The sequence below is a fragment of the Microchirus variegatus genome, assembly GCF_963457635.1.
Source record: "Microchirus variegatus genome assembly, chromosome: 6".
In the NCBI taxonomy this organism is placed as follows: Eukaryota; Metazoa; Chordata; class Actinopteri; order Pleuronectiformes; family Soleidae; genus Microchirus; species Microchirus variegatus.
This window is the reverse complement of record NC_139807.1, coordinates 28,661,221-28,686,681: the sequence shown is the minus strand read 5'-3', so window position 1 is coordinate 28,686,681 and position 25,461 is coordinate 28,661,221. Positions and strand designations below refer to the sequence as shown.

General features: G+C 40.5%; 1 protein-coding gene across 1 annotated transcript; it reads left to right on the top strand.

Annotated features, from left to right (window-relative positions):
* Positions 1-5,461: 5,461 nt before the first annotated feature.
* On the top strand, positions 5,462-10,471 carry psmd14 (proteasome 26S subunit, non-ATPase 14). Its single transcript, XM_083891339.1, has 11 exons — positions 5,462-5,573; positions 6,492-6,547; positions 6,917-6,988; positions 7,078-7,197; positions 7,565-7,635; positions 7,970-8,120; positions 8,237-8,344; positions 9,386-9,460; positions 9,551-9,676; positions 9,897-9,959; positions 10,064-10,471. The coding sequence occupies exons 2-11, from the start codon at positions 6,500-6,502 to the stop codon at positions 10,160-10,162; spliced, it is 933 nt and encodes a 310-aa protein (XP_083747465.1). The 5' UTR covers positions 5,462-5,573; positions 6,492-6,499; the 3' UTR covers positions 10,163-10,471.
* Positions 10,472-25,461: the final 14,990 nt, after the last annotated feature.

Sequence of the window (25,461 nt, the reverse complement as noted above, 5' to 3'; positions counted from 1 at the left end):
ACACGCACACACCATATGTATGGACCATATGTATGTACATGTACTGTGTCTATGTATATATACACATTCATGCCTCATAACTCCTTTACTTTTCCTTTAAATGTAGCCCTCAATAAAGAGTGGGGTCGTGAAACAGGGAGGAAGTGTGTCGTTAAGTTTTCCGCTTTCTCTCTTTCTGCTGCTTCCAGAATCAATTTTGAGCCGGAGCAGTCGCTTATTTAATGCTTTAGAATCACGACACCACTACACGTCTGATTTGACCCCTCGGCTTTGTCGAACACAGGCTCGGAAAAGAGAAAAAAAGGGCTTTTGCTTGTTGCACACAGAGAGAGGAACAGCCTCCCTAATTACACCAGGTCCACCCCTTCAATAGAATCTGAATTGGTTATGTTCCAGCTCTATTCACTCTCTGTTTACTGACCTGGTTGCAAGTTTGTGCTGTTCCATGTGTGTGTGTTTAAAGCTATAATCATTATGTTGAGTTGTAGCTTCAATATATGCTCAAATAATCTTTGATATTGATATATTTATAAAAACCTGGCTCGGTTCAGGGATGTAAAGGAAAGTCAATTGTGAATATTTTATTTCCATTGGGTAAATTAACTTAATTTGCTATAATTTTATAAAATGATAACATCACTATACTTAGTATAGTATAACTTGTTATAGTCATTTCTTGAAGAAAAAGAAAAACAAACAAACTATTTAGCTAGCTATTTAGAAAACGTACAAATCATCACGCATGTAACAGCCACTGAAAAACAAACATAAAGTTAAAGGTGCATTATGTAATAAATCTGAAGCAACTGGCCATAAAATCCTCCTAATATGTCACAGAGACTCAGGAATAATGTTCATATAACAAACTGAACTCACCAACAACAACAGTACAGACAACTGATTTGCATTAAAAAAAACATTTTGCAGACTGCAAATCATGTTTATATGTTTTGAAATCATGTTTTGGCATGTGGCGCCACCTACCGCCGTCCACCAATCATTGCAGTCGGTAGAGTCTCAGCTGCCGAGCATCCACGGGTTGCCAGTTACGTCAGAAAACGAAACCTAAAAGACCTCTGTATTTTGAATTTGAATGTAGTAACTGTTTTTGGCCACATTCTTACATATGGCACCTTTAAGTGTAGTGTGAAAGCACATTTGTTTTTAAAAAACACCATGGAGGGGATTTAAATGACAGATTTTGCATCACAGTACACACACTCTTAGAAATAAAAGTGCTAAGTAGAACCATATAAGGTTCTTCGGCTCATAGGAGAACCCTTTAAAACCCTTTATTCAGGACAGGGATTTAAAGGGTTCTCTGGATCAAAATGGTTCTTACTGGAACCATTAGTGTTACCAAGAACCCTTGAAAAACAGTTTCTTCAGGAAAGGTTTCAGAAGCAAATGGTTCCAGGTAGAACCTCAGCCCTTGTAGAAGAACACTTTTGGAACCCTTATTTCTAAGGGTGCACAGGATGCTCCAAATTTCAGGTTTATTTAAACAGTTGATCTGAACTGGAGAACATTCACTGACTCCACTGATGTTGTGGCTTAAACGTCTGCTGTCATTCACTTTTCACCTAACTAGACTTATTTTGTATCCACACACAAACACACAAACACATTTGCTTGCAGCTCCTGCTGCAGAGTTATAGAGCAGAGCTGAATCCAAATTCCAGGGTGCAGAGAAGCTCTTAAAGCATCAGATTTCTCCTCCGTATTTCCTCTGCTGCTAGGATTAAGGTTTCATGCCGGTGTTGTGTTACAAGCTGCTTCTGATGTTCCTCAAAAAGTCATTCCTATCTAAATAATCAGCGGCAATAGTCTGGATACAGATGGACATCCTGTGCTTGTTTTGTTGTTTTCCCAGTTTGGCTGCTCATGGGGACGATTTATTGATTAAGAAATCCATCATATGAAATGTGGCAGCAGATGAGATTTCATGAGGGATTTGAATGCTTGTTTGAATGAATATATTACAAAAAAAAAAAAACACTTCTAACCTGCTTTGTTTCCTAAACTCATCAATCGATGTGTCCGCTGTTTGTCCTGGTCATTTACAAACAACAAGAGGAGGTTTTAACCGATCATAATCAGCGTAGTGTTCAATAAAATAACCCAGTCAGCAATAATGATTCACTAACAGAAAACAATCCATCTCCAAGGGGAAATAATGACAAATCCTGGTGTATTGTCCGAACTCATCCACTTATTGCTCACATAATATCATCCAGTGGTGCGTGTCGCCCTTTTTAAGTGTCATTATAAGAGACTGCGAGAGTTAGAACAACAATGACGCCTCTGAATTTGGAGGCAGCATCAATAATACATGCTTTAATGATGTAGGCTGAACCAGTGCAGTCCATCAGCAGGAAGCACGGCCCTGCTTAAAACACCACACGGTTCATATTCATATATATATATCGAATTGTGACGCGGTGCAGCAGGAGGTCGTGTGGCTGTGGATCGGCTGGGGACTGAGGAATGTGGATGATAATCTGCACCGAAGAAATTAGCCTGCCAGCTGACCCATCTGCTGGCTGAGGTCATTGAAGAGTTGCTCTGCAGGATCGGCAACTATCTGATGCATGAAACCCAAAAAGAGAGCGTTCTCCACAACACCGGCGGTGATGATTGCGGTTCAGCGTTCAGAGTTTGTGGCTCCTCTGGGAATAATGAAATGCTTGGATGTTGAAATATGAGAAACCGCGCAGACATCACAGCGGCGTTCATTCTTCTCGGTATTAAAAGGCAGGCGTTGAATTGTATATCACTGCTTTTGTGATATAATAACATCTTAAGTTAAGTGCTGCAAGGCAAGACCAAGGTGTGTTTTTTTACATTTCGTAATGTAGCGCTAATCACCTTGGCCTTATATTGACCTACAAATGATGACAACAGGGAGCACAGAGAACTGATGCAGGACTTTCTTTGTGGACTGGTGCCTGCAGAACCACCTCCAGAACACACACTCTCATTGTCTATCATTTTATCCTCCTGTCCACATGAGGGTCGCGAGGGTGACCCTCAGGGTGTCTACATAGAGACAAACCATTCACTCTGACATCTCCACTAAACTGAATTTGTATGTTTTTATCGAGGCAGGAACCTGGAGAAAAGCCATGCAAACACGGGGAAAACATCCTAATTCCACACCTTTGTCCAACCAGGATTCAAACCGGTGACCTCCATGCTGTGAGGCAACAATGCTAGCCATTTCACCACTGTGTGAGCCAGATAAGTGGTGGTGGATTTTCTCACCACGCCTCGCCCATACTGATGAACATCTAAGGAATGGATCCTGTGATGGCGACATCTATCTTCTAAGCACCTGGGTGTTCACCTCAACAACAGACTGGACTGGACTGGACTGACCATGCTGATGCTGCCCCCTACAGGACGTGTCAGAACACACTCTGAGCCTGAGGTCTTCTGGAGTGCAGAGGGACCTCCTTAAGCCCTTTTTACGACCCTGTGGTGACATCTAACATCTTTTCTGGAGTGCTCTGCTGGAGCCGTGCCATCTCCATCGCAGACAGAAAGAGGATGGACAGAATGATAACCCCCCACCCCCACCCCACCCATCCTGGCCTGGGTTGACCCCTTGACCCAGTGGAGGTGGAGGTGGAGGGAGAGAGGAGAATTATAGCCAAGCTCTCATCTATGATGGACAACCTGTCCCGCCCCCTGAAGGACACCATCACAGCACTGGGCAGCTCCTTCAGTGACAGACTGGTAGAAACAGCACCCCCTGCTGCTGGTGGACTGTACAACAAGCACTGTTTTGTGTTCTCAGTAGACAACATGTAACATGAAATGCAAATTAAGCTCATATACGCTCTATATTTTGGTTGTCTATATTGTGTATTATATTCTATTTTCTCTCATCTTTATTTTACATTATAGATGTGAAAATTTCAAAAAGTTTATTATTCATTACAGTTACCTTGACTGTCTTCACTGCTGTGACACAGTAAATCCCCCCACTGTGGGATCTTATCTTATCTTATCTGGTGGTGCTTCAATCAGAAATACTGTTCCACTCTGTATAAACCAGGGTATGTGATCAGAGTTTTGACCAGAGTGCGTAGAAAAGTAAACAAATAACAAAATAAAACCTAAATAATATTAATTAGAGTCACCGTATCTCTCACGCCAACTCAATCTAATGTCACTATTTCAGTGTGTGAAGTATATGTGAGAAGGACATTAAATAAAAAAACATTATATATACATTAGTGGCTCCATGCTGTATTAATGCAGGGATGATTGCGTGACCATTATTGATAGATAAACAGTGAAATGAAAACAACATGGGCAAAAAGAAAGGAGTAAAAAGATACTGCTGCTTCATCCTAATCCTGTGTATAATGGGCTTCATAATTCCATAATCCCAGTCACATAATTAATTTGAAGACACATTGAATGTCACCCCATATAAAAACAATGATACACCAGCCTTATACAATTACATTTATAAAATGTTAAAATGTTAAAATATCTGACATTAAAAAGATCAGATGTTGTGAAATATGTATATATGAAATATATATTAGTATTATTATTAGCAGTATTGTTATTATCCTTGTGTCTTATTTATTTATTTTTTAAAGGCATTCTTCTATAGCTATTATTTATTATAGCTATTACAATAGCAGCAGATATGGAACAAAGGATGTGAACATCATAAAAAATAATATATAATAAATTAAAAATAATCACATGGGAAGGAATGAAAAAGTATTAAACTTCAATAGATAAAACAAGAATAATGAAAACATTGTTTTCATTCATTCATTTATTCGGTCGTTCGTTCATTCATTCATTCATTCATTGCAGTTGTTGATGGTTGTAATTCAGGGCAGCCATGTTCTGTGTCTGTTATCTGGGTCATGGATGATGCTGTGACCGCACTGAGTCCTGCGGTCACTTCACCAGTGATTTCCGGGGAGGCTGTTTGTCTTATCGTCACTATCTGTTCATAAAGTTACTGATAAATGTGATGAATGGTGGATTAGAGCTGAAAATAAACATGATGAGTTAAATAATATCGAGTTATAAAACTACTATTGATAACGCTGTTATTGTTCGTAATAATTTGATCATCCATAAACACATCTTGCGATTGTCGTGACGTCATGGAAGCGACGGAAGCTGATTAGCCTTCCCTTCTTCTTCCTCAAAATAATGATTTCCGGCAGTGTGTACTGTGAAAGTTGTGATGCTGCCCTCTACAGTTTGAAGTTGTTAACCAGCAGAAAAAGAAGGATTTTTATCTTTGTACGGTACATTACTCCTGTCGGTATACAGCCTAATTAATATAGTCATGATTAATATCATTATTATTGATAATAGAAGATAGTGAAAAACAGCGAGAGCTGTGATAAAATTAACTGCTGAGCGAGCTTCGACCTGTGGGGGCAGCAGTACACCTCTTAATGTACAGCGTACCGGAAATGGTCATTAGAAGAAGACGACATCCCTGGCTGATTCATTGTTGTCAGTCAATTTAACGCTGCTTCACACAGAAAAACACTCTTTTTTGGACGCCGGATAGTTCTGAAAAACAGGTACGTGGCGTCAGGTGTTTGACATAGGCGACAAGTTCTGTTAAAATACGGTGAGACGGAACCAATGCTCTTAAAAGACACATCTGTGATGCGAGATGACACAGGCTAAATTAGCATGAATAAGCTAACAGCACGCTAACACAGTTGCTATTAACTCATTAAACCGAGTGATTTAGTTTCACCCAGTTACTGATAAGTTTATCTGATGTTGTTATATTGCAGCTAAACACATGAACCATGTCATTTGTATAAATTGTTATCAATAAAATATGGATATTTATTTGAAGCTAACTAGCAGTTTGGTTGCTAATTTCATTCCAGTGAAAGATTCCTTCTGATTCTTCACTGTCACAATATGTCACATCCCAAAAGAGACTCAACTTACTTCGGTCAATAAAGCAATTACATGACAAGAGATGTATTGTACGTTCATGTAACTTTAAATAAGCCTTCATAAAAAATATACTGAAATAATACTGTTGTTTTGACCCTAACGTTGACTTTTACATATTGTTTGATATAAAATGTATCTGCATGTACCTAAAACATTGTTAATTCATACTGTGATTTATGTAATAGTTGAAACAACCTCATTGGTTATTACATGCAGTAAAATAATAATAATAATAATTAAAAAAAAAAAATTATATATATATACTGTTATTAACGGGAACAACAAGAAAGGTGGGAAAAGGCAATTTTTACAAGATCGCAGTTGAAAACAATACAACTCAAGAGTCAAAGCTACGGGTTCATATTCACTGAGGTTATTTATTATCCTAAAGAGATGTGATCGTTGCATTCAACTTTTATTGGCCTGCAGTACATGGTGTGCACATAAATAAATATGTTTGATATCTGACAATTAGCTCTATAGTTTATAGATGGGCTGATGATTTAGTTTTGCCTTTTTAACAGATACTGAAATGGATCGGCTTCTGAGGCTTGGAGGTGGAATGCCAGGGCTTGGTCAGGTAAGATATGCTCTAAATTTATCATAAATAAAATAAAACCACCTGCTTTAAGCTTTTGCTAAATGACTGCCAGCATTTTTTGCTAAAAATACAATTGGCATGTATTTGTATATGTATTTAAAAATGGACATGTCCATGCATTTATTTTGCTTTATTTATTTTACATTTTTTTAATTTAGCAAGTTTAATTTTCAGTACCTTTTGTTGACATGCAGTCTAACATTTCGATCTTATGGTTAAGCTTATTCACAGAGTTTGAAAGATTTAAAGGTAGAACTCAACCCAATAATTTTGTGTGTACATTCTACACAACTGTTATGTTTTAAAGGCTTGAACAATGTGTAAATAAAGTCTGTTTTGATTCCTCAGGGCCCCCCAACAGATGCACCTGCTGTGGACACAGCAGAGCAGGTGTACATCTCTTCTTTGGCCCTGCTCAAGGTAAATCACTTGTAATCTGCAATCAAAATTTTCTTTCAGTGTTGATTTTAGCATATTTAATATCTCCTTTGTGACTGCTCATTCATCAGATGTTGAAGCACGGGCGTGCTGGTGTGCCAATGGAGGTCATGGGACTGATGCTGGGAGAGTTTGTCGATGATTACACAGTGCGAGTGATTGATGTGTTCGCCATGCCTCAGTCAGGAACGGTATGTATCCTCCGTAATCTCAGTAATATGAACACTAAAATTAGTTTAGGTGAATCCACTGAATTTTAAATACTTTACATTGTGAAAGTCATGTTATACTCCTATCTCGCTCTCTCTTGTGCTTGCATTTACTGTCCCTTATCTTTGTCGCTGTTGCCTTCCTGTATAATATTCCTGTTTCTATGTGGATTAGGCCTGAGTCATGTCATGCCATGTGCCATTTGCCTCATGTGATATGTTATAGGATAATGCATTATTTGAATGTGTGTGTATGTGTGTGTATATGATGATCTGTTTACATTGAAGTGTGTTGTGTTAAAGTTGGCCTTTGCTGTATGTCCTAACATAAGGATTGTGATCCTCACAGGGTGTGAGTGTTGAAGCAGTGGATCCTGTGTTCCAGGCTAAGATGTTGGACATGCTCAAACAGACTGGCAGGTAAAACTGACGCTGCTCTATGCCTCTTAAATCTCTGCCTTGATATTTAATGCAACATTCAGAGTGAGCCCACATTTCAAGTATGCTTGCTGAAAATACAGCAGCGAATTATCTCCTGAGTGGATGCCCTGCTTCCTATGTGCTCAGTGCAGCAGGCGTCTCTCATCTCTCAAGAAATGTTTCCGTGTTTGCAATAAGGAGGAGCAGTTAATGAGAGTGTTTTCACAGAGAACTCCATACTGTTTATTTGGGTGGTTTTACAAGAAAACTATCCTTGTTGTTGCAATAATTTTTTGAATCACAACAAATGTCATGAAACACATTTCCTCATCAGACCAGAGATGGTGGTCGGTTGGTACCACAGTCACCCTGGCTTTGGCTGTTGGTTGTCCGGTGTTGACATCAATACGCAGCAGAGCTTCGAGGCCCTGTCAGAGCGAGCCGTCGCAGTGGTGGTGGATCCCATCCAGAGCGTCAAAGGAAAGGTAAAGATGTTCGGCTGCTGTAAACCAGTAACCCTTATTTTAGGTACACCACACAATATTAACCATTCATTGTGACATAAAGCCATGTTTAGTAAACGTGTATGTTCCCTTGTTAGGTTGTTATTGATGCCTTCAGATTGATCAACGCCAACATGATGGTTCTGGGTCATGAACCAAGACAAACCACGTCCAACCTGGGTCACCTGAACAAGCCCTCAATCCAGGTAACACATTTTACATTACAGCAATACTTAATATCTGCATATGTTTAGTCTATATCCTGTTGTGAGGGTTATAAAGCTGTACACAGGTTGTTTCTCTGGACTTTTGAGATGTTTGATGTTTTTGAGAGTGACTTACTGTTTATTACATGATCTTAAAATGGATTTATTGCCTTTCATTTCAGATAATACCTGCCTTATTTCTTTGGCTTTTTTTAATGCTAAATGAAGGATATTTAGAGGAATATTTTATAGGAATTTTGATCATATTTACCTTTAAATATGGTCAGATTCTGCCATAACACGCATCAGTTGGCCTAAAATGAAATAAATACTATAAGGTTTTAAATCACTATAATAAATCTGCTGATTATCAATGCAACAGCCTTTAAAACCAGGAACTCATCACAGATTATTAAAATCTAACACTACATTTGATCTCATGTTACAACAGAGATATAATATCTAAGTAGTGCCCAGGCCTACATGACATCATCACCTTCAGGCAGGTGTGAGTGTCTTGAATAGTTCTGGAGATGGATGTCTGCTCAAACGAGTACGCTGCTCAAGTTTCCCCACAAATATGAGTCATTTTGTTAAAAAATTCAATGAGTGTTTGAAATGAGACGATAATGGGACTGATTGTGTTTTTCTAAGCTGTTGCTGAACGTGTGTGTATGTGAAGCCATTAGAACTTGATGATGTATGCATTGATTCAGACGTTACTGAATAAATGCTGATGCTTTGATGATCGTCTTGATGTATAAACATCTGCTTAGCTTCAGTTCATTAAAAAGTCAGTGGGTGGCAGCAGAGGTCAGTTTAAATGATGCAGGTCCAATTCCCTGACTCAAAGTTGATGAAAGCAGTTGTTGTAGTAAAGTCTGTGATCGTCATTGTTCAAAACAACTGTGTAACGTAATCTGTGTTGTCTTGTGGTTCCTGTACAGGATGATTTATAATTGTCTCAGTCGTCTCCTCTCGCACATTCAAACAGAAATGATGAGAAGTTGAGATTAACCAAGTGTTTATTTTGTTTTTTAGGCTCTGATTCATGGACTTAACAGACATTACTATTCCATCACCATCAATTACAGGAAAAACGAGCTTGAGCAAAAGGTTTGAAGACTCGTGCTTAATGTATTACACACTATTCTATATAATACAAGTTTTTTGGGTTTTTACTATGAAAAAACATTTGTTGTTTAGATGCTGCTGAACCTGCATAAGAAGAGCTGGATGGAGGGACTCACCCTGCAGGACTACAGTGAGCACTGCAAGCTCAATGAGACGATTGTCAAAGAAATGCTGGAGCTGACAAAGAACTACAATAAGGTGTGTTGGATTCATCTCATCGAGCTGCCTTTGAAACTATTTTGAGATGTGAATAATCAGTGTGAGTGTCTTTTTGAGCTCTCTGATTTTTCTATAACTATACGAAATCATTAAAACCTTTAAAGTCAAAGACAAAGTGTCCCCACAAAAAGATAAATACAAGTACACACACGTGACATTGTGCTTTGAGATGTTGACACTGTTGTGTTTTTAAACTCAGGCTGTAGAAGAAGAAGATAAGATGACCCCAGAGCAGCTGGCAATCAAGAATGTTGGAAAACAGGTAAAAACAGGCAGAGATTTAACGTAAACGGCGCAGGTTACTTTGTGAATTAATACGAATGTATGTTATTGTTCAAAAAATAATCCCAATGTTTTTCTCTCCAGGATCCCAAGAGGCACTTGGAGGAGCACGTGGACGTTCTGATGACCTCGAACATCGTCCAGTGCCTAGCAGCCATGTTGGATACGGTTGTTTTCCAGTGATGATTCCAGTTAAAATCAAATTTAATAAAAGGATGTATCGCTCCTGTAACGTACTCCGTACTCAGACATCATGACGTTAGAGGTGAGCAAATGAGCAGTGAGGACGATGTCTTCGAAGAGTTTCGTTCTAAATAATTTCCACACAAATGCACCGAGTGCAGCTTTAGTTATTTTTTACTTTGGACAAAGACGCTATAAACTCAACAAAAGATGCTGAATAATTGTCTGGACGCACGCAGCGGTGTGTCATCTGTTACTAAAAAGATGCATTTACAGATTGTTGACAATAAAACTGTTTTCTTGTTCTGACTTCTCATCTCTTTCTGATGGTGGGAGCGGAGTCTACATGGTAAAAAAGAAGAAAAGCAGCAGCTCAATAATGGGTTTGCAGGATCTCAGCCAGAGAAGCAGCTTGTGTTGCAGTGACTCCAGTGAGCATATGGTCTTTCTCCTCTCTCTAGTAAACACTAAGCTGACGCAGAGTTATGAGCGATGAGGCCTCCTGAAGTTATATCGACCTCACGAGGCTTCAGGTTTCATCATTTCTGTTCCTGACTGAAATCACTCTCTCGCTGTGAATGTTTAGAGGCTGTGATATGAAATGAAACGTCTTCATCTGGTGATTCTTTCATAGCTGATAAAAAAGATGATGACCTCAAACTGAACTCCTGCAGTAACGTTACAAGCTAACCCAGACGTTATTAAATGACGTAGGGACACATTTAAACTTTTAAAAATCGTCTACAGCTCACCGTATCATTGAATATTATATGACTTCAGAAAGTAACATTTGAATTTGATGATGGCTTAGTTTTACTGAATATACATCTAGGAAAGTAAATGTGATTATTAATCATGAGCTGTTTACTTTATACATACTTGTTGAGTTTACTTCATTTTAGTAAAGCTTATCCAACTTTTTTGACTAAGTTTGTGGTACAAAACATGATCCTTTATCATTTATTTATTATATATTACATCATCATTTACTTAACAGTGTGCAAAGCAGCTTTTAAATATTTAATGCTTGCTCAGAAATACTTATATATTTTTTTTATTTTTTTTATTATAAATCTCTTGCTGCCCATCTGCAGTTCTTCTACTGAGCACTAGGGGGACATGGCCCATACTTTGAGAATCACTGGTCTAACCTGAAACATTTATTCATTTAAGACTTTATCAAAAGGATCCATCAAGAAAACCAATCATGTTTAGAGCTACGAGAAACTGCTTTTTATATCTTAACAGTATACTTTTTTTTTTAACCCTGTACAGCAAGTACAATACACATGGATAAAGAGGTGTGGACACATTATCAACACTGAGAGGGAAAAAAGTCATTTTAGCCGCTTGATCAATTAAAACTTTATTGCCGATGGCTTAGAAACTGAAATTTACCTTCCATCACCAAACTCAATAGGGAATATCAGTGATTTTTGATAGTGGACACAAGAGCTGTTCATGTTCTGCTGACTCATTCGATAAAACTGCGTCCCTTAGATAAATCTGAAACAATGACTTCAAACTCCGAAATCACAAAACCATACATTTGAACTTCAGGATGGAGGCAGCAGTGGCTTAACAACTCCTGTGTGCTGTGTATGGACTTTGGTGCAGGGACAGAGCAATTAAAAAGCTTCAGTTTCCAGCTCTAAAAGGCTGTTTAACAGTGAGATCAAACGGCAAGTATATTAATAAGATATTGGAGACATACATAATTAAATTGCTTATATTTACGCACACCAAATTGAATTCAACCTCTGCATTTAATCCATTTTTATTCGAAACCAGGAGTGAACACAAACTGGGCGCAGGAGCAGTGGTTCACAGAAACAGCTAATACAAAAACCTCAACTATCCTTGTATGCGTTTTACTTTTATTGTTACTTCCCCAGAGCTTCCTAAAAGCTAAAATAACTTTTCACTTCTGTGTTAACTTATGGGAAAATGCTCTGCGATGCTTAGTCTAGAGAGGTAAAGTTGTATTCTTATGATTCATGGAAGTCCTTGAGGACAACCAACTCCTTTTATAATCCCTTCCTTGCAGTTATTTTAAAGGTACTGACTTTCTTCCCATTCTCATACCGCAGTAAACCACTTCCAACAGGCAGATAAGCTCAGTGGAGCAGCTGTAAACAAACTTTAATAGCTTCCATTAAGTCCGCTGTTGCTTGGTGTGGCTGAAGCAGACAGATCTCTCCCATGAGGCTGCAGCCAAGTACACAACAGTCTGTCCTGGACCCTCAGCATGACAGTAGAGGGTCAAGTCCTTCTAAAGGACGCACTCTCACACGTTACACACAAGTGTTGCACATATGTAAACAATATCAACACAAAAAATGTTGTGTGTAAACTTCTTCAGATTCTTTGTTGTTGAATCACTGAGTTCTTAAGAGTTTAAATCACAGACTTTCAGTTTGTTACTGATCTTAGATCAGATTGTAATATCATTACTGTTTTCTAAACATAACCCCTCATTATTGGATGTACGTTAATGACTCAATATCCTTTAAAGCTCACATAGAGTGGTCCTGTCGCACATATATGTTAGTTATGGAGGTCTTCTTACATACATTAACTTGTTTTTATGGTCAAAAACCTCCTAGTTGCTGTAAACGAGCCGATAGAAATCTCTCCTCACTGAAGCTCTCCTCAGCCGCGCCATTTCAGACTGAACTCTCACCCCCAGAAGACAGAACTGTGTTGTGTTTGGCCAGCCAGCTTAGAGCCTTCCCAACTGTCTTGTGATTGGCCAATACCTGGAAGTGACGTAATTAGCACACCAGCTCTCAGAAGCACAGCTCCCCCCTCTGGAACGGTGGATGCACTGCTACTCATTATCAAAACATTGTTTTAAAGCGGAACTAGACTGGAAGTTCCTATTATCGCTGTTTTTTTTGGTGTGTATCTGCGTCATTACCTTGTTTATGAAGCCTGACGGTTAGTAACAAACAGTTCAGCCATTGCTGAGAACGTTGTGTTTTATTGTAATCTCGGGGCTCAACGAGATCACTGAAAATCCCGTTATAGTTACGTAAGCAGCGGTTCTCCTGAACAACCGATTGTCCTGCTCCGGGCGGTAGTCCGGGCACATCCGGTTGCGTACATTGAACCGCAGAAGAAGAATAACGTCCGTTGTGGAGGTGTTTCACAAGCAACAGTGTCTTCTGACTCTGGGTCTGACTCCGGTTTAAAGTCATAAAGGGACTGCGGCGGGGAGTCGTGAAGAAGCTATTTTTAAACACTGTTAAAACAATGTTTTGATAATGAGTAGCAGTGCATCCATCGCTCCAGAGAGGGAGCTGCGCTTCTGAGAGCTGACGTGATAGATTACGTCACTTCCAGATACCTGGCCAATCACAACACAGGTGGGAAGGCTCTACGCTGGCTGGCCAATCACAACACACTCTGTCTTCTCGGGCGAGATTTATGGCTGAAATAGCGCGACTGACAAGCGATTCGAAAAGGACAGATTTCAATCGGCTCGTTTACATCAACTAGGAGGATTTTGACCATAAAAACAACTTAATATATGTAAGTAGACCTCCATAACTCACATATATGTGCAACAGGACCACTCTATGTGACCTTTAACAATGTTTAAAAATAGCTTCTTCACGTCTCCCCGCCGCAGTCCCTTTTATGACTTTGACCCGGAGTCAGACCCAGAGTCAGAAGTCGCTCGTGAAACACCTCCACAACGGACGTTATTCTTCTTCTGCGGTTCAATGTACGCAACCGGATGTACCCGGACTAGTGCCCGGAGCAAGACGATCTGCTGTTCAGGAGAACCGGTGTTTACGTAACCGGACCGGGTTTTTTCAGAGATCTCGCTGAGCCCGAGATTACAATAAAACACAGCGTTCTCAGCAGTGGATGAACTGTTTGTTTCAAACATTCAGGGCTTCTTAAATGAGGTAATGGCGCAGATATACACCTAAAAAACAGCGTTAATTGGAATTTCCATTCTAGATCCAATGTTGATTTGAACTGTTGCTTACAGATTATAACAATGGGACACAATGTTTCTGGAAAACAACCTTTATATTTCTTCAAACTTTCAAGTAAAAACGGCACGTAAATGACTGAACATTGAACTCTGCTGTTGCGGAGGCTTGTGTCTCTGTGTTTTCTCACATGCAGCTGACCTGTATGGCAGGGCGGATAATAGACAGAGGTCACGTGATCATGTCGGATCATGAATCCTGCTGCAGCGAGGAAGACTTCTGCTGAGCTTCATCTGTTTTTGAAACAGTCTCAACGGAGCTCGACCTCCATCCAAAACTGTACTTCACCTCTCCTCAGTGCCTGCACACGAATGCGTGTTTTAATGTGCCAGACAGCTGTGTTATATCACTGCAGAGTCGTACTCCCCTCAGTCAACCCTGCCCCGCAACGTTCTACCTGCAACCATCCTTCTTCTCTCAACACATGTGTTTAACTATGAAATAAACAGATCTGCAGGGAAGGTCATAGCCAGTGCTTTCTGATATAGCTACAGTATACATCATGAAAAATGGTGCCTGCTACTGTTGGAGGAGGCAAGACAACTGCGGTACGTGGAATGTGCAGTTTATTAATGAATTTTTGAAATTCAGGAAATCCAAGATCCATTTGCCCTGATGCACTTTGACAGTGAGCTGACTTTAGTCTCAAAAACAAAAAGTATCTAGGAATTACTTGAAATTTACCATCATAATAGTCGACATCGCCCTGAACAAGGATCCGTTGAAAATATTTGCAAACCTCTTAAGGAATAATTTTAATGAATTTTTGAAATTCAGGAAATGATCCGTTTGGCCTGATGCACTTTGACAGTGAGCTGACTTTCTTCTCAAAAACAAAAAGTTTCTCGGAATGACTTGAAATTTACCATCATAATAGTCAGTATCGCCCTGAACAAGGATCCCTTGAAAATATTCGCAAACCTCTTAAGGAATAATTTTAATGATTTTTTGAAATTTGGGAAATGATCCATTTGCCCTGATGCACTTTGACAGTGAGCTGACTTTAGTCTCAAAAACAAAAAGTATCTCCAAATGACTTGAAATTTACCATCATTTTGTTGGCATCGCCCTGACTGATCTACAGGGAAGGTCATAGCCAGTGTTTTCTGATATATCTACAGTATACATCATGAAAAATGTTGCCTGCTACTGTTGGAGGAGGCAAGACAACTGTGGTACGTGGAATGTGCAGTTTATTAATGTCTGAATCAGATGGAATCAGACAGACGGGCGGATAGTTAGAATAATCAGGAGTTGTGCACGGTCAGTCAGAGTAGTTATTCCGCCTCCAGCATGCCATTGCGACCACAAGTTACCTCAGGAATATTTGTGGTGACACTGAATTTGTTCCATAAAAGGGAGCGGAGATTTACTGGAGCTGGTTTGAATTCATCAGAAAACAACGACTGCATGTGTTTGTGTTTAATAAGTTTGTTACGTGAGCGATGGTGGACGAGTGGGAGAATGAGTCGTCTTTCAACAGGGAAGTTGGTGGTTTGATTCCTGGGCCCTGTTAGTCTCCGTTATCCTCCTGACGGCTGTGCCGTATAAAGTATCTCGGAATGACTTGAAATTTACCATCATAATAGTCGGCATCACCCTGAACAAGGATCCGCTGAAAATATTTGCAAACCTCTTAAGCTCTAATTTTAATGATTTTTTGAATTTCAGGAAATGATCCATTTGCCCTGATGCACTTTGATAGTGAAAATATTTGCAAACCTCTTATGTTTATGCCCAAAAGAATAAATTATTTGATTTTAGTGGCGATTAATGTTCTTCTCTTCATTATTTAAGCCCTGTTGTTTGCAGAATGATGTGGGAGTGATTTGAACAGTGCTTTCAGACACTGCTGCAGTGTGGATGAGGAACTCTTTGTCCTCTGCGCTGTCAGTTTGAAAACTGCTGATTGCTGGGAAAAGGAAACACTGACTAAGACCCCGTTTGTTTTCAGGCATGTGCAAAAGAGGTTGTGCTGTGCAGGGGAAGGCCACTGCATGCCAAGAATCAAACCTGTGGCCACGCAGAGGATCGACTCACCAGCCTTTTCTTATCATCATGTGAAGTCATTCTCTTTGTCTGTTATGAAACATGCAGCCATATGCTTCCAATCCACAGGAGAAAGTAGAGAGCAAATATAAGCACAAGAATTTACCAGAAACTCTTATCTAAATACAGATAAATGAATGTGGGAATAGGCCTCTATCTCACTGTGTTTGTTTAAAAGTAGATCTTGAGACATTGGATTGTCAGATGATGAGGAAGGGAGGATATAATTGTGAACAAGTACACAACGACTATCCGGTGCAGCCCAGAACATGTCATTTAAGTTCACGGGATGATTCATCCCATAATGTTTTGTATTCTAGTGCCACACAGAAAACAAGCAGAAAACAAATAAAACCATAATTAGTTCCTCTTTGCATTTTATATGTGGGTTTGTTTGTTCCAGGTTTTAGACCAAAATCTATCACATTATGGGGACTTGTCTTCCTTATGAGGACATTAATCAAGTCCTCATAATGTCATTTAGGTGAAGGTGTGTGGGGTTAGGACCAGGTTAGGGTTAGGCCAGTATTAGTTATGGAAATGAACACAAGTCAATGTAATGTCCTCTAAAGTCATTGAAACCAGACCAGTGTTTATTTGTTACCTCTTTAGGACCTGTTCTACGACCATGTCAGGACCTGTGGTCCTCATGGAGACCAAAACCTGGTCCTAATGAGGCAGAAACTGGTTACGTTTAGGGCGAAAGTTTGGTTAAAGTTAGGATTTGGCATGAACTGATGATGGTTAATGGTCTAGATTTGTTTGTGCTGTGTCCTCAGAAGAATAGCTGCACTGTGTGTGTGTGTGTGTGTGTGTGTGTTTCCTCTCTTGTTGTGTATCTCGGTCTCGTATCCTTTGCTTCAAAGTGTGTGGTACTTTTAATGGCAGTGAATGTTGTGATGTTGCTGGTTGCCTGGGACTACATTTCCACTCTTTGCATGATGATGTCACTGTCCACAGAGTTTCCGCCACAGCAAAGGGTCTGCACTTCACAGATGAAGAGTGTGTGTGCGTGTGTGTGTGTGTGTGTTTGTGTGAGTCTGTGACGTGCAGTCGGACCGGCTGCGTTTGCACAGTGGAAGAAGCTCAGGACCACAAAACAGAGGCACTGTTTTCATGGCTCTGGTCAGTGTGGAACTCGCCGTCTGGGTCAGTGTTGTTTAAGTCAATAAGGAACTCTGTGACACACACACACGGGAAAATATGCCGCTCCAGTAAGTGAAGTTTCCAGTAAAAGTCCATTGTGTAATAATTAGTGACATCTGATGATGAGACTGCAAACCTCCACCTTTCCAAAACACACCAGGGGAGGAAACCAGAAACTTTATGTTCTCCGTCTTCTTCGATGGCTTATGCATCTGGTTTAAAGCAGAATCTTTCTGGTTTTTACTCGACGGCGCTCCGCCTACAGTTTCAAACTTCATGTTTTAATGACAGCAACATTTTTCACTTTAAATCTATAAATATAAAAAGTGCCTTTCACACATCTAACTTCCTATTTTCATATTCGTCAGACATTAAGAAACCTCTAAACTTCTCCTTTGTCTGTGAGACACTCACTTTTGACCCAAACGTCTCCATAACAAACATAAACGTTTGCCATTTCCTCACCGGTCACTGTTCCTTTTGGAAAAAGCAGAACTCCTATTTAGATTTCATTTCTGCAATGCGTAGGTCAGGCTTAGTTCAACCTGATATAAATATCAGGGGTAAAGTTTGCTCTACATACAGACGGGTATTGTGTGGTGGTTAATCACTGATTTGCTGCTTCCTTTACCTGTGTGTGCACTTCACAGCACCTGCAGAGAGCCACATGAGGAGCTAGCCTGGGTGAACCCAGACAAATCTGCCAGCAATTTGATTTTGCAACCACAGCTGCCAGTCTCTGAAAAATGGTTTAAAGCAACATCTGAAGATCAGCTACCTTTCAATTTGACCGATGCTTCCATTCTGAGTGACTTGCTCCTCTGGGCAAAAGAGGTTAGATGCCATCGCTCCTCCAAAACTACAACAAGCTCGTTTGTTGACAGGTTTTAAGTGGATCTGCACACGTCATCTGGTTGATTTTAGGTCTGTCCGATAGCAGAGGCATTTTGGTGACGCCTCTTGGAAGTGGGAGGTAACCACACCCTTCCAGACCAGAAGCGAGCTAGCTCTGCGTTTCCGTGCTTCGGTACAGTATGGTGTGGAATGGTAAAGCCACTGAGATCACTGACTTTTATACCAGTGTGAAGACAATTAACGCGACAAAACAGATCATACAACAAAGGAGGACATCTAGCAGCTCTTTTTTTCCTGCTCAATTTGTCGCTGTTTGTCTCAACAAGACGTCAACGCTTTGTATGAGAATAGACTCAACTTCCATGGGATATATACACCGACCACAAGGGAGTGTGACTGACTCTGACCGTACCATTTTACACTGGTACCCCAAGGAAAAGGGCGCCAAAGAATGCAACCGTTACCGTATTGTATCAATTGAAAATGTAAGAATGGTCAAATTATGCACTGTTGTATTTACATTTCATGACTAAAAGTATAATACAACTTCAATCAACTGTATAATTGGTTCACTCAGAATCTGCTGTTTATCACAGATTGTTCTCATTAAACCAGTGGAAGCTTGCTTAATTTGATCTCTATGAGACGGCAGAGAATAGGTCACTTCCAGGGAAGCTTAGCATCTCTGGGAGTCAGTGGAGCAGTGAGTGGGCGGGCACAGACGCCGGACTGATGCACGATGATTTGAGGAAGTCTCTGAAAGGCTTGTGTTGTAGAAATAAACCCAGAGCTGTTTCTTTCTATAGCTGCATAGGGCCCCGCAGCCACCAGGGGGCCCCCAAGCTGCAAGTTCAGACTCATATTTTATTATATTTTTGAGAATTAAAGGTACCTGTCTTTATTTGCATGTATTGCATGCGTTCATTATGCATATATTTGCAAAGCATGTAAGTGTTTGTTGGGTAAATCAGGTAAAAATCCCATTATAATCCATTATATTTATTTAGAAGTGAGTTTAGTTTTTTTTTTTTTTACTGTTTTTGAATCGTGGGTTAAAACTGTTTTATGTTATGCCACCTTGTTATGCTACCTTGTTACCTGCTACATCATCACAGAATATATGAAAAAGTTAGGAATCTCTACCTCGAGTTTGAAAAAAATAGGGGCCCCCCAAATAGTATCTCGCATAGGGCCCCCAAACAGCTAGAAACAGCCCTGAATAAACCCATAGTCCAATGTGGATTTTGGGAGGGAAGTCTATTTCCATTTGTCTATTATACACTGTAAATAAAAACACTATTAACCCACTGTTCCCAACCCATACTCAACCTCAAATGAGATTGAGATGCGGTCTGGCATGAGCTAACAGGCTAACACTTATCAATGTGTGAACACCTAAGGATAATCCAGCGTTGCATCTTTAAGTAATTGACTGGCTTATGGTGCATCTGATGTCATGTGCTGGATTCCTGCAGGGTATGATGAGCTGTGTAATTACAGGACAGGAGAGAGGGATCAAACACACATTCATGCCCATAAACACTGCAGTGATGTCTCGCTTATTTCATGCCCCAGGATGCGACCGTACACCCTGCGATGACGGTCTGTGTTTGGTCTGACAAAAGTCAGCCACGGTGAATGTGAGGCCGGGGGGGCGGCAGTGATTTCTGTTGCCTCGTTCGCCGTGATTTTTTGCATTTTCTCGTTAGCGCGGCGCAAAGCAGACATTTCGTTTACCGACACAACTGAGCGAAGAAACAGAGAGTTAGACGGCAACATGTTGTGGCTTCATTAAACGGCGGTTTTGATTGGGCCAGGTTGTAGGATGTAACTCTGTAAGTCTCACACAACAGTGTTGTGTCTGTTTTAAAGGGGAAAGCTTTGGGAATGTCCTTTCCGTACGTACTTAATGTTTTCTCCATGCACTTCTAAGTATTCTGCTGGGAAATCATTTAATACGGTTTACCAGTGTGCCTGTGAGTCATTCTCCCACAGATTTGGTTTGTGCGTGTGTGCTGCATTAAATGTAAGTTACAGCCTGTCTGAGTGAGGTATTGTTAGAGCCATAATCAAATGAGCCCTGGGGTTTAATTTTACGGTAAGTTTGCTTTATTCAGCCGTCCACCTGGGAAGTCATCGGTATCTTCCAGTGAACTGTTGAGAGTCACATTCATGCAGCAAATACGCTGAAGTCGAAATGTTGTGGTCACGCTCTTTGGTTTTCTGTGGCACATTCAGTGAAACATTCTGGCACTTCCCTCAGAAAACAGTGCCGCAGTCTCACATTTGGCCAAATGGAGAGAGGTTTCAGACCAAACAAGGTAGTGGAGAAGTGCGGGGGATGAATAAATGTGAAAAAATGAAAAGAAATTATACACGACAAGGTGGAATGACTTAGGGCCAATTCCAATTCCTATCTTAACCCTCAATCTCAACCCTTAATCTTAACTGGCCCTCAAAACCAAGTGTTGAGGGTTATTTTGTCACTTAGAAATGGGACACCCCTTAAATGCAGATACGTCTTCAGACTGTAGGGGGCAGAATAACGCGAAAGCTGCGTCCAGTCTGTCAACTCCAAAAAAGAAGAAGAAGAAGAACACATTTACGTCAGGATTATTTATTACGATCCGTTTGTCAGTCAAGTTATTAGGTTGTCAGTTAGTTATAAGATGATACTCTTATACAAATATATATATATATATATATACAAATACCACAACCACGGACATATTCAGCTGACAGTTACCACACACCACGGCTTATTGAAAAGTAAACCATAGCAAACCATCGCTTGTCCGCACCGGCCGGCTATTGACAAAAGATCGTAAAATAAAAATAAATGTTTCGCAACAATGACGTCAGTAATCCATAATATGGGCCTAAACTAAGATAATACAATGGTTTTCATCATTGTTATATCTCTATTAACAAAGAAAATACTACATTTGTAGCATACTCGTTTCGCTGCTTTCGGCGTCATCTTTGTTATGGCAAAACACGCAATGCATTCTGGGTAGCCCTTGCTCCCAAGGGTGGTCTCGGAAAAAATCTCAATATTGAGGGCGATACAGCCCTTAAACTTGCCCCTCAACTTAATTTTTCTGAGAATCGGGACAGCACTTGCACTAGAGGGAGCGCACATTTTTGAGATTGAGGGTTAAGCAAGGAATTGGAATTCACTCTTAATTTTAATGATGCAATTTATATTGGCCAAAAAAATATTTTGATTGTTGTTTTTGCGGCAAATACAAAACATGTCTATATACCACAGATGTACAGCAGAGTCGTATCATCACGGTCGGTAATCTACCTCAGAGTAAGGCCCAATTCTAAAGTGTGGATGCACGATGAAGTCTAACATAAAGAGAAACTAAACCCCTAAACTACGTTTTTTCAGCTGTAAACCAATGTATATGTGTATTCAATAATGTTATTTGCTGGTCCAGGTACACATTTTCACAGTTTACCGTCAGTTATTGAAATTATACAGTCAGTTTTTGCCTTTATTAGCCCATGCTCGCGTCAGTGGTGCCTTCTTACTGTATATTACCCTCTTGTCCAACCAGTACAAAGCTTATTGTCCCAGACTCCTCCCCCTTTTATAAATGCCAGAAGTGATGCTTCATATATATATATAATATATTCTTATCCTGTGTTGTTGTCTGCTGACTTTATAGGAGAGATCAAACTTTACAGCCTCAACATCATCACCTTCCCACCAATGCTAAAGTAATGCCATTATAGCCCTCCTGTTAGCCACGGCGAGCATCACTGTCTGGGTGTGAACTGTGAGCCATCGTTCACTCAGCACAGTGGCAGCCTCTGAATCAAACCTCCCCTTCCCTGCTGCTGTGCACACCACATCTCGTAGATGTGTCAAAACAGGATCCTGACATGAGTGTGTGTGTGTGTGTGTAGAGAGAGTAAAGATGCTGCTGTGGTCCGGACACTCAGCGACACTACGCCTCTTAGCGTTGAGAACAAACATCCCCGTCATCTGCTGGCTGTGTTTGTTGAGGTGTCTGTGTATTTCGTGTGCATGGGCATATTTGTGGAGGTGTCTGACTCTGTGTGTGTTGAAGGGGCCGTGCTGGTCCGTACACGGGCACTTTCCTTTTTCCTGTTTTCTTTACAGTCAATCATGAATTTCTAGAATCGGTGGGTCTTGTCACGCATTTCCCCAAAACTGTCTGACTTCACCTGGGGGTGGGTCAGGTGGGTCAGGTGGGCCTCGTCCTACGTACAGGACCAGGTGAGCTGGCAAGTCCACGTAATCAGCTGTCGACGGGAAAGAATGAGTAATGTTGCTGCCTGCAGCAAGGCTCACAATTAGGGATTATTTCAGTTCATAAACCAGGCTCAGATGCAGAACATATTTAGAGGTGTAGCAGGAATTGCACGTATGTTAATGTGTGTTACAAACTGGGTGATTTTCGGGAAAGGATTGCAGCTTTGGCAGGAAAGATGTTGGGTTTTATTGGCAAAAAAAGAGAAAAGTGAACTTGCTTTGTGAGTCCAGTCCCTGTCAGGTCATGGTTTATTGTTAAGTGGACACTTTAAATTGACCCCAACCACTGGGGGCCACATCTAGTGTTGGTCCTGGAGCTGGTCCCAGATGGGGAGTAGCCATATTATAGCCTATTTCTCCACGTGAACCTAGTTCCCTGGTGTCCTAATGAACATGTCTGTGACATGCTTTGGTCAAAAATACCTTAAGGATGAAGCACCACAGCAGTTCAATCACTCTGCCGAAACAGCCCTGTTCAGAACGCTCGCTTTTGAGTGCCTGTCTCTTTAAATATGCAAATGAGACACAGGAAACTACGTCAGCGTCACTGAGGCTAGATTCAAGATTCAAAGTGTTTATTGTCATATGCACAGTAAAGAAACACGTTTCCCTGTACAATGAAATTCTTACTTTGCTGTCCACTCAAAAATACCAGCATAAAGTAGAAAGAAATGTTTTAAAAAGTATAATATACATAAGAAAAATAATAAATAAATATTACCAAAAAACTAAAATAATATATATATATATATATATATAACATGTTCGGACATGGACACGTAAATCCTCTGAGGCTGGAAGTTTGTGTAGAACTCTGTGCTGCACTGTGGAGCCAAGAACAGAACACTTCCGCTCTTCCGGATACTATTGCCGTCGCCTGCACTCTCGTGTTTTTTAGGTACAAATCGGAGCTCCACGAGACAACAATTCCAAGAATTTATTGTCGCATTGTGAGGTCACAATGAGTGCGGAAGTCAACATTGCGTGTTTTATCTCCTGTACTTAGACTGAGGAGGACCCCAAAAACATGAGTGAGTCGTCTTCTTTCACACTTTGCCGACTCATAGAGCTTCCAGAGTCACAAATATAAGTATCAAGATGATTAAAAAGTTGATTTTGCATAATATGTCTCCTTTAAGTCTTCAAAACAGGCTTTTCTAAGAGTGAGGTCACAAGCGGCTGTTATTGTCACAGTCTGACTAAAGTCAGAACATGTAAACATGTTATTCTGGTTGTAATTGTACTAAAATACATTTCCAAAAGTCCCAGCTAATGAGACTGGGAGACAAATTACTACTATTGCATTTAATCAGACCCAGATTAAACGCTTTTGCGTATTTTCCACAGTTCCCGATTTTGGACTGTGACCCAGGAATAAAACAAGAAGCCGAGAAGACAACAGTGAGAAAAACCCTAACCCACGCATGGAAACATACTGTGTGTCTGAATAATCTGGGCTGAGTTGCACAAGATATTTAGAGAGAACAAAAACACTGCTGCTTTGGCAGGGAAAAGGTTTTGTTTTTAGTCCTTACCTGTTAGAGAGAGAGAGAGTCTCATAAACCTTTATTCTGCTTCACATGAGGTCACTGCTCTGAAAGTCTGCTTTATGTTGCTTATGTCGTCAGTAAGCTTTAGGAGGGAGGCAGGAGAACAATAATATATATATATATAACTCTAATGTCCGTGAACAATAGCCCCATTGCGATCCAGAGAAAACAGCCCATAGTGTAATAAAATAAAAATGGTAACAAACAAAGCATAATGGAAAATGCACAGTCATTACAGCTGAAAGTATTGAAGCTATGACGCGGAGCCAGATTGTGGGCACAACAACTTTTACTGCAGAATTTACTGGAATGAATGAAGCCAGTGGACTGAATGTTGTCTTTTCCTGTTTATGTTTGTTTATTTTTTTTTATGTTGACTTTCTTTCTCAAAATTCATTTGAGATCTGTTGGAAACTTTTCTCTCGATGGCCAGTAAAAGGCGTGGCCTCAGTTGCTTCCTCCAGGAACCGGACAGGCAGATTGCGGTGAGGGAGCTCCGCGCACAGATGCACGAACGCAAGACACTCACCAAAAAGTATGAGTAACAGGGTTTGTCGAGAGTCAGTGCAGAATGATTCTCTGGAGCTTCTCCAAGGTGTTTTGGAAATGTGCCCTGACTGTGTGAAGATTATCACCTTTCCAGTGGCCGCGTAATCAGAAATTCATTAAGGAGAAGAAGCGCAGACTCAGTTTTTATAAGACGATCGGTCATCGTCGGCGTCGCAGCAGGAAAAGTCACAGACGTTTTCATGTGGGCACCAAATTCTGTGCACGTCTGTGAAGCTCATTTTGCATCCCTGACAAAGAAGCTAGTTTTTCGTTCCAGTGAGTAAACAAGGTGCAGACTACACTCCTCTGCTTTTCCCATTCGGCTTTTTTTAAAAACCATGTTATGTGTGAGTGTGTGTGTGTATGTGTGTGTGTGTGAGGGCAAAAGTTAAAGAAAGTCTCACACCAACGCTGCACCACAGCAGAGAAAGAAAAACACGTTAAGGTCACTTTTTAATTTACGCCTCGTGTCATGGTGTGAAAACCCAGACGAGGTTTCCAAATCCCTGACTTCAGACTTCAGAGTCACAAACGCTCGCTGTCCAGGAAACGGACGCACAGCGACTGTCAGGTTTAAATCGTGGAGTTATAAAGCGTGTCTGAGCCGAGGTCACGCAGCTGTCTGCAGAGGTGGTGGGTGTCGGTCACGTTCGCAAAGGTTTGAGCTTGTCTTGGATCGGAGTGGAAAAAAAGTTCAAAAAGGTGGAAGAAGTTGGAGAATTCTTAATATTCCAACAACATACAAACAACCTCCAGAGTAAAAGGAGATGTTTTATTTTTAGTCATAAGCTGCTTTTAGATATGCAATGAAATCTCAACATTTTACTGAAGTACACCCTGGTGAACTGTCCAGGG

What these genes read in the sequence shown, in the direction of transcription:
- psmd14 (XM_083891339.1), top strand. Translation starts at nt 6,500, where the DNA reads ATGGATCGGCTTCTGAGGCTTGGAGGTGGAATGCCAGGGCTTGGTCAG. An exon ending in GAATGCCAGGGCTTGGTCAG is followed by an intron (nt 6,548 to 6,916) that starts GTAAGATATGCT and finishes TTGATTCCTCAG; the next exon opens with GGCCCCCCAACAGATGCACC. An exon ending in CTTCTTTGGCCCTGCTCAAG is followed by an intron (nt 6,989 to 7,077) that starts GTAAATCACTTG and finishes CTCATTCATCAG; the next exon opens with ATGTTGAAGCACGGGCGTGC.